Source organism: Primulina huaijiensis, unplaced genomic scaffold, assembly GCF_012295235.1.
Source record: "Primulina huaijiensis isolate GDHJ02 unplaced genomic scaffold, ASM1229523v2 scaffold3501, whole genome shotgun sequence".
Taxonomy (NCBI): Eukaryota; Viridiplantae; Streptophyta; class Magnoliopsida; order Lamiales; family Gesneriaceae; genus Primulina; species Primulina huaijiensis.
The window spans coordinates 61,520-71,777 of record NW_027358157.1 but is presented as its reverse complement, the minus strand read 5'-3'; the positions used below and the strand labels follow the sequence as shown (position 1 = coordinate 71,777).

The 10,258-nt window shown below is 37.0% G+C and overlaps 1 protein-coding gene across 1 annotated transcript in view; it reads left to right on the top strand.

Moving 5' to 3' along the window:
* The window catches only part of LOC140968312 (uncharacterized), an 11,695-nt gene extending 2,968 nt beyond the window's left edge, over positions 1 to 8,727 (top strand). Inside the window, exon 4 of the mRNA XM_073429235.1 lies at positions 8,332 to 8,727. Coding sequence (XP_073285336.1) covers positions 8,332 to 8,587 — 256 coding nt within the window. The 3' untranslated portion in view covers positions 8,588 to 8,727. The remainder of the gene's footprint in view (positions 1 to 8,331) is intronic.
* The last annotated feature ends 1,531 nt before the right edge of the window (positions 8,728 to 10,258 follow it).

The following is a 10,258-nucleotide window of genomic DNA, read 5'->3' as shown; positions in this document are numbered from 1 at the left end:
TTGTTAATTACAACTGAGTCAATAAAATCCCTAGCCAACAGTTGGCTTGCAGGGCATCTACTCTAACAATCTCCCACTTGCCCTAGAGCCAACTACCCATAAACTTTAATCCCATTGCTTCGCGATGCTTCTCAAACAATGGTCCTGGCAAGGGCTTTGTAAGTGGATCAGCAACGTTATCTGTAGAGGGGACTCTTTCGACTGATATATCTCCTCTTCCCACAATCTCCCGGATGATGTGGAACTTACTCAGTACATGTTTGGATCGCTGATGAGACCTTGGTGCTTGGTTCCTTTGCTTGCGCAACGGCACCAGTGTTGTCGCAGTACACCGGGACTGTATCAACTCCATTAGGAATAACGCCCAACTCTTGGACAAAATTCCTCATCCAAACTGCCTCTTTGGCTGCAGCAGACGCAGCAATGTACTCAGCTTCAGTGGTGGAATCCGCAACGGTGTCTTGTTTGGACCTCTTCCAAGAGACAGCCGCACCATTAAGCATGAATACAAAACCAGAGGTCGATTTCGAATCATCTACATCACATTGGAAGCTAGAATCAGTGTAGCCTTCCAATTTTAATTCTCCACCCCCATAGACCATGAACAAGTTCTTAGTCCTTTTCAAGTACTTAAGAATATCTTTCACGGCCTTCCAATGCATTTGACCAGGGTTCGCCTGATATCTGCTTGTAACACTCAAAGCGTAAACAACATCAGGACGTGTTGATATCATACCATACATGATACTACCAATGGCTGACGCATATGGAATACGTGTCATCATCTCTATCTCTTCATCAGTTTTAGGACACATAGCTTTAGATAGAGTAACACCATGACACATTGGTAAGTATCCTCTCTTGGACTCTTCCATAGAGAATCTCTTCAGAATGGTATCGATATAAGTGGCTTGGGTGAGTCCTAGCATCCTTTTTGATCTATCTCTATAGATCTGTATTCCCAATACATATGATGCTTCACCCATGTCTTTCATGGAGAATTTACTTGCTAACCATACTTTAGTTGATTGCAGTAATCCTACATCATTCCCAATGAGTAGGATGTCATCAACATAAAGTATAAGGAATGTCACTGCACTCCCACTAACTTTCTTGTACACACATGGTTCCTCGGGATTCTTAGCAAAACCAAACTCTTTGATTGTGCTATCAAATCTGAGGTTCCAACTCCTTGACGCCTGCTTGAGACCATATATAGATCTCTGAAGTTTGCATACCTTATGCTCACTTCCTACTGATGTGTATCCCTCAGGTTGAGACATATAAATTTCTTCTTTGATGTCTCCATTGAGAAATGCAGTCTTTACATCCATTTGCCATATCTCATAGTCATACCATGCTGCTATGGCTAGTAGTATTCTAATGGACTTAAACATAGCTACTGGTGAAAAAGTTTCCTCATAGTCAATTCCTTGCCTTTGAGTATAACCTTTTGCAACCAGTCTTGCTTTGAAGGTCACTACCTTCCCATCCGCCCCAAGCTTTCTTTTGTAGATCCATTTGCATCCTATGGGAACAATTCCCTCAGGTGGATCCACTAATGTCCAGACTTGGTTTGAATACATAGAGTCCATTTCTGACTGCATGGCTTCAAGCCATTTGGTTGAATCAGTATCAGATATTGCTTCTTTGAAATTCATTGGATCACATCCAACACAAGGCTCATCATGGCCTTGTTCATGAAGAAGTGTATATCTTGCAGGTGGTCTAATAACCCTATCAGACCTTCTAGGAGCTTGTACTTCAACTACTGGTTGTTGAGGATTAGGTTCAACTACTATAGTTGAGGGAGTATCTTGAATTTCTTTAAGTTCTATCATCTTACCTTTTCTATCTAATAGAAACTCCTTTTCCAAAAAGGTGGCATTTCTTGAAACAAACACTTTTGCTTCATTGGGATGATAGAAATAATATCCAACAGAATTCTTTGGATGTCCTACAAAGTAGCACAAAGTAGATCTACTATCCAATTTGTCTCCCACTGTCTGCTTCACGTAAGCAGGACATCCCCATATTCTCAAGTAAGAATATTTGGGAGGCTTTCCCATCCATATCTCATATGGTGTTTTATCCACTGCTTTGGTATGGACATTATTCAACGACATTGCCGCAGTTTCAAGCGCAAAGCCCCAAAACGATGTAGGCAATTCAGTGAATCCCATCATGGATCGAACCATGTCCATCAGGGTTCGATTTCGACGTTCAGAAACACCATTCAATTGTGGTGTTGCTGGTAGAGTCAATTGTGAGAGAATCCCATTCTCTTTTAGATAACCCAAAAATTCATCACTCAAGTATTCTCCACCTCGATCAGATCGAAGTGCTTTAATAATTCTTTGTAGCTGATTATCTACTTCAGATCTGAATTCTTTGAACTTTTCAAATGCTTCAGATTTGTGTTTCATCAAATAAACGTACTCATACCTCGAATGGTCAGCAGTAAAGGTAATGAAGTAGTAATGTCCAAATTTTGTGCTAACACTTATCGGGCCACAAACGTCCGTGTGGATCAAATCCAGTAGACCATGTGCACGTTCCACGTTTCCACTGAATGGAGTTTTAGTCATTTTTCTTTTTAGACAGGACTCACAAGTTGGTAGAGAATTTGTATCTGACAGGTCAAACATGCCTTCTCCCACTAGCTTGTGCATCCTTCTTTGGAAAATATGCCCTAGTCTCGCGTGCCATATTTGTGCGGGATTTGGATCTTCTATTTTTCTTTTGTTTTTTGTTGTTTTCGTACGCGCTTGGATATTGTTCAACGGAATATCTTTTAATTTTAAGTTATAGAGATCGTTTGTTAATTCTCCAGTTCCAATCAAACATTCATTCTTGTATAAATTGCAAACATCTTTAGCAAAAACACAAGAATAACCATCTCTATCAAGCATAGAAATAGAAATATTGTTTTTAACCAATTCAGGAACAAATAAAACATCTCTCAAAAACAACTTAAAATTATTGTCCAAAATTAAAGTAACGTCTCCAATGGCAGTGGCAGCAACTCTTGCTCCATTTCCCAGTCTTAGAAAGGTCTCACCATCTCTAAGCCTCTTGCTTCTTCCCATCACCTGCAAATCATTGCATAGATGAGAACCACATCCGGTATCCAATACCCAAGAAGAGGAATTAATAGAAACATTAACTTCAATATAAAACATACCATGGCCAGAACGCTTCTGGGCAAGATACTCCGCGCAATTACGCCTCCAATGTCCAGGCTTGTTGCAGTGGAAACAGATTTGTTCTGACTTGTCAGGCTTTGTGGGCCCCGGATTTGGTTTCTTGTATGGCTTCTTGTTGGGCTTGTTCTTCTTTGGAGGGGCAGAACGTTTCTTGCCTTTATTTGGGGCTCCCTTTTTCGTACCATACGAAGAACCCACCAGAAGAACATGCTTTTCCTTTTTGATTGTGGCATTATAATTAGTGAGCATATTGACCAACTCTTCAAGGGTGGCCTCAAGCTTATTCATATTAAAATTAACCACAAATCCATCGAACGAGGCAGGTAAAGACAGCAATAGAATATCAGTCGAGAGCTCACTAGGCATAACCAAGTCGAGTCCCACCAACTTCTCGATGAGCCCAATCATCCTAACACCATGCTCATGGACCGAAGCCCCCTCTCGCAAGCGTGTAGTCATGAGTTCTTTAACAGTAGCATGTCTCTCTGAACGAGTTTGTACAGCATACAATTCTTTCAGATGAAGGTGAATGTCAGCAGCATTCACCGCCTCCTCGAACCTTCTCTGAAGTTCATTCGACATAGAAGCCAACATGTAGCTCTTAGCCTGAAGATCATGGTCCCACCATTTCTCAAGCTTAGCTAACTCAGTCCTACTGATATCAGGAGATGCCTCCTTTGGTGGCTTCTTATCAAGCACATACGCAATCCTCTCGGAGTTCAGAACAATCTTTAAATTTCGGAACCAGTCGTGATAGTTAGGGCCAGTCAATTTATTTTGATCAAGAATGATTGAAAGCGGGTTACGAGTAGACATCGTAAATATACTGAAAATGAAACCAGATAATAGTTACTGATAATTTTAAAATAATTCTAAGATATAAAATATGGATTTTCATTTTATAAATTTCCCTCCCACTATTTTGACATTTCTACCACCCTCTGATGAAAAAGGGAAATCGTATTTCCTTAGTAGGCACGTAAAGTCCAATTAGCCAATTATAATCCCGAATAATATCAGCCGATTATAATTTCTAAAAGGTAGAATCCAATTGCATCCCTATGCAACCTCTGCGTGTTTTGCCTCACGTTTAATAAGGACCCAATAATATGACGCCGTTTATTTTCACGTGTCAAACCAACCCATCAATATTGAATTATAGTGGACGGTCGCCATGAGTTCCCCCAATAATATGAGCCGAAGTCATGGGAGTTCCACTCAATTCACATCATATGTCCGGTGGAAGTCACAGCTTTCCGGCGTACAGGTCTCCCCAATAATATGAGCCAGACACTGTCCGCGGGTAGCGATCAACATGCAACCACGGTTGATGGAAGGCAAGGAAAAATTAAACTCTTTTAATTTTTACTTTTTCGGTTTGATATAAATTTTGAATCTTAATCAAAATGAGGGATTTTAATTTTAAAATTGTCTCATCATTTTAATTTAAAAAACGCGTGCCATGAGTTTGTATGTTTGCCGGATTCATGCAACTATATTATTTAATAATATACATACATGCATACTACTATATATCACATATATCATAATATGACATTCAACAATAAATAAGGATGATCGATCGCCAACACTATTAGATCCATGTGAGCCATACATGGATCCAGGTCCAAACCTAGGTGAATGCAGGGATGCAAATGCAACTTATTACAAAAGCTTCCAATATTTTACATGTCTTCATCTTGTGCATCGGGCCCACCATCTTCCAGTCTTGATCTCCCACTATTTCTAATGATTACATTTAAATAGCCATGACACATAAGGGATACATCTCATGGGGGTGGGAACGGGCCATAAACCAGGCCCACTTTAATAATATCAAATATTAACAAAATGAATAAAAACAGTAAAATATTCTAACATACACCTAACACATTGGTCAAGGCTCTCGATCATCCTTCATGCATTTAATATTAAATATTAACATCAATTAATTAAACAAATTTAGTTAACTGATAAATCATATCTAATAATTTTATCACTAACCACCACAATTATTAAAGAATTTAATAAATTAAATAAACATCTTTATTTAATTTTCAATTAAATCAATAATAATTGATTTCTTGTAAAAACTCATTTTTACTATAAATAATTAAAATTATATTCTAATTATTTATTTTACAAGAAAATTATTAATTTTAAAATTAATTTTCAAAATAAAAATTGAATCAATTTTCAAAAATATCAATTTTAACCAAAAATTTGAAAAATTAGAAAATTGCACCCTAGGCCCAAACAGTTCAAGCCCATCATCCAGCACACTTCCCGAGACGATCCCGGGCAGCCGCCCTCGCTGCCCCTTCCCGAGACGATCCCGGGCAGCCGCCCTCGCTGCCCGCCCGCTGCCCGAACGTTTCGGGCAGTGGAGGCACCCCTGTGCGCGCACGCGCGCTGCCGTGCTGCACGCGGGCGTCCGACGCCGCGCGCGGACTGCCCGGAACAGTTCCGGGCAGATTAAAAAGAATTTTTTTTTTGTTTTCTAAAAAAAATAATTTTGATGGTGCATCTATTTTCTGATAATTTTCTTGTGTGGTTATAAATAAATTATTCAATATCAAAACCATACGATTTAGAAAAAACCTTGGCTCTGATACCACTGTTGGATCTCTGTTTTCTACGTGCCCAAACGCAGCGAAAGTTTAAAATTTTTATTTTATTTTGAAAACAAAATAATTCTTTTGGACACTCGTATGGTTTTCAGGAATTACACATGCATAGGATGTTTAAAAATTATACCTTTGTGAATTAAATCAATGGATTCCAACTGATCCGGTATAAACGGATTAGCTCTTGTTGATTCCCTACGAACTTTCTTCGATGAAATCCTCTTATCAAGTCCACGACTGGATGGTTTATTCATCTTCCAATTTGCACTAGAAAATATGGAAGAAGTTTTGCGTAGGAGATAAATTGATTGAGAGATGACTCAAATTTTCCTTCAAAAAGGTAGTGGCCAATTTTTCCTTTTGAAATTGAAAGTCTCGAAAGAAAAGTGTTGTGGTAGGTTAGGGTTTTAATTAACATGTGTTATTTATAATTAAATAATAGCCTAATGACATAATTAACATTAATGGACTTGATTTAATTAATTGGGCTAGTCCAACTAGTTTAATTAATTTAATCAAAGCCTATTAAAACTTTAATTATTTATTATGATGGACTTGTACTCTTACAAGCCCATTAAACATACCCACCTTATTTAATTTATTAATTAATAAACTCAACTTTTGAGATTATAAATTCAACATTTGAATTTATTATTTAAATTATAAATTCAACTCTTTGAATTTTTATCACTTCCAAAATTTAATATTTAATAAACCCAACATTTGAGTTTAATAAATCAAATTCTCAAATTTTATAAATTCAACTACTTGAATTTATTCTCTCAAAATTTAATTATCATAAATTCAACTCCTTGAATTTACTATATAATATAAATTCAATTTCTTGAATTTATTCTCTCAACGGGAACAAACAATCCAGTACTTGTGTGACCCTCAATGGTTCAGGGATACAGCTAGCCGTGGGTTCACAACTCTTTGTGATTCAGGACATAATCCTTTATTCGGGCTTACCCTAGTTAGCCCCATTCTTTTCATCAACACTTTGATCAAGAATGTCAGAACTCATTTCTGATTGCACCCATCGGATCATGGTAAGAGCGTCTAGTAGCATCGCCCCATGATCCCCTAGGTATCACTGATAGTGCCTGCAAGAACCAGTCGATTATGATTAACGTACAGTACGGTCCCTTCATCTCATATATCCCGATCGAATCTGCAACCATTGGTTCATCGAGGGTTGCATATTAATTCGATAACTATGTGATAACTATAAATAGTGGCATCGCATGTACTGTTCGTGAACTCCTTCTCTAACGTACATCTCATACTCTGGCCAGAGATTCCATGCACTATAATTTCATCAGATCACATAGGATATCAACACCCGCAGGTGAGCGGTGAATCCCCGACTACAATGCACTGGCTCCTATATGTTTCGCAACTGTACCCAACCTCGCCACCTGATGACTCTCTTGGAGCCAGTAAACGAGTCAAAGCACAGCCCTAGCATATAGAGCCTCAGTGTTGTCCCGGGTTGTAAGGACTAATGGTGTACAATCATAACCACGGACTTATCCTCTCGATGAATGATAACCACTTGGAAAGTCCGAGGGAGGGTTGTTCGGTATAATCATCATATGACTACCCATCTGCATGGCTGGACATCTCTATGCCCATATCAAGAAACGCAGTACACAACATCACAGATGCTAGTCTCGAGCTCAAGCGACCTTTATCCATGTTTTAGGCGGCTGAATCGACTAGGAACAAATTTAGATCATACAGTGTTTACAAATGAGTTTCAACATCGAATTACGATTCATTTGCATTAAAGTATAATCAAGGTCTTTATTTATGTTTGATGACATGGGTATACAGATAAAGAAATAACAAACCATGAACTAATGAATTATATTAAAATAAAGATTGTTAATTACAACTGAGTCAATAAAATCTCTAGCCAACAGTTGGCTTGTAGGGCATCTACTCTAACAGGGATACCACGTCATATTGACATGAACAAGAACAATGCCACTTCAAGTTTTGTGCGATTTGCACGAACTCTTTCATGGAATTACTTCATATACTCGAGTAAAGAATGGAGCGTAATGTAATCTAAAAGTGTAGGAATTCGATTAAATAATATCTGTACTAAAATGTCTGTGAGAAACATGTTTGACACTAGATTGTTTGCTGTATAAAGGAACTAATTTCTCTCTTGCCGGAACTTTAGCTCTGGAAATTCGTGATTTGCAATGATAGTACTTGCCACATCCATCCATGTTTGTGATCCGTCGGTGATTGTTTGAAAATGCACTTTATTACTGATGCAATGTTGTGCTTCGTGGCTTGTATGTTCCTGGGAACTTCAATTTTTTGTTTTCAAGTTGCTTATTCTTATGCTCAAAACTACTCTACTACTATTCCACTTCTTTACATCGTTTTTTCCGCATTTTAATTACTATTCACCTTGTTCTGAACATTCTAATAAACAAGTTGGGCCAAAGAATAGAATGATAATTTTCACATATTTACAGGATGATGGAGCATGGTTTGCTGTCACCCGAACGAGCAAAGAAGGCATTTGAGAAAAAGCAAAGGAAGCAAAAGCAACTTCGAACAGGTACTACAATAAAATCTCCGCCGCCACCCCGCATATCAAGTAAACCAGAGAGTTCCAAAAGGCCGCAGCAGGTCCCCAAGTCCGGTGAAGTTAAACAAAAAAAACGTGTAAATGAAAGTGATGACGACGATGACGACCTTGTGCTGAGCCACAAGAGGAGAAAGGGGTAAGAAGTATTTGTGTCATTATATGTTCTGAATAAATTCAATTTACAATTGAGAACGAGTACCTAAAATTCATATGACCGTATGATTAGGCGACATTCTTGATTATATAGTTACAACAATAAAAACATTCATATATTTAGAAATCTTGATCATCCAAATTCTGGTTGCTAGCAAGTGAGATAACAACAAACTTGTTAACTCTTAATTCTTGCGTCATCTCTGTTATACTCTCAACATATTCTCGATGATTCAGTCTCTTAAAATCTTTAAAATCCTCAGTTGCTGCTACACTGAGTTAAAATTCCAAAAAACTCGGACGATTAATTAAAGTTATAGCAAAGATAACAGTCAGATACTTGGTCACACAAGTCCTACATTCCTTAGCAGAGTTGCAGGGAGAAGTCGCGGATCTTTGCAACTCGATGTCAAATGTGCATTAACTGGACTGTAACATGACCCTACCCTGTGTATGAATATTTTTGCAGCACAAAATAGAAAAAAACTTGACTGGAAAAGAAGTGAGTGAGTGATGTTCACGTTTCATATAAATTGATAATTTATCGGTTCAGAAAAAAAAAAGGTCATTGATTTTGTAGTTGCATCTAACATGGATGCTACCTGATATCATGTGAATTGTACAGAAAAATATCAGTGGGTTTCATTTAATACTGTAGAGAACCATAGTTTATGTATGTCTCTGTGTGTGTGTGTGTGTGTGTGTAAATATATTAGAGAATGGTGCAGGAAACAAAGTGGTCCTACTTTTTCTGTATGAAACTGGAATTAATTTTAGCTGTCTCTGAACAAATAAGATTTCTTTTTAAAAAAAAAAAAAAAAACAGAGAGAGAGAGATTCAAGATACAAAAAATCTGAAAAATCGGTCGTTTTATTACCTATTAATGGGCTGGCCACCACTGGTATGGGATGATGAGATGCTAATTATGCAGCGCCAAAAATAATACAATCTTTTCATCGAAAAAATATATGATATAATCTTTCGTTTAAAAATATGAAATTAATTGAATTCTTGATGTTTCTTCACCAAGAAAATGTATTTGAAAGTTCTCTATTATTGATCTACATACGATGGAAGGAAAAAGAGAAAAAAAATTCTTTGGTTTTACATTTTATTTTCTGGCTATATTATTCTCCATTTCTTCGAATAAATTTAAAATTGATTTGATACTCTGCTAACACGTATAAATTTAGAGTGCATATATATATTCGATTAAGGGAAAAAAATATTTTTTTAAATAATGATTTTTTTGGAAACTTGTAGTTTAAATTAACTAAGAAACATAACGTTTATTTGATGGTTAAACACGAAACATGCATCATGAACTGTAAATTAATAAAGAACGAGTTTTGTATTCTTAAAATAATATCATTCTCAATAAAAAGCGATAATGACTAGATTTAAGAAGATTTTGCACTGATACGGATTTCAAACATCTTTCACACAAAGGGACCCTCCAATTTTGACGTTTGGAGACGATTTTAGCATGTTGAGAAGGTAAAATTAATTTAAATTTCTCCATTAAGATTTATTGTTTTAAATATTTAATTTCCCTTTCTGAATATTAACATATGGTTAACTTCAATCTGCCCTTATAATATCCCAAGGTCGTCCCATTCAGCTCGTGTATGCGCTATTGCACAATAAACTCATATAA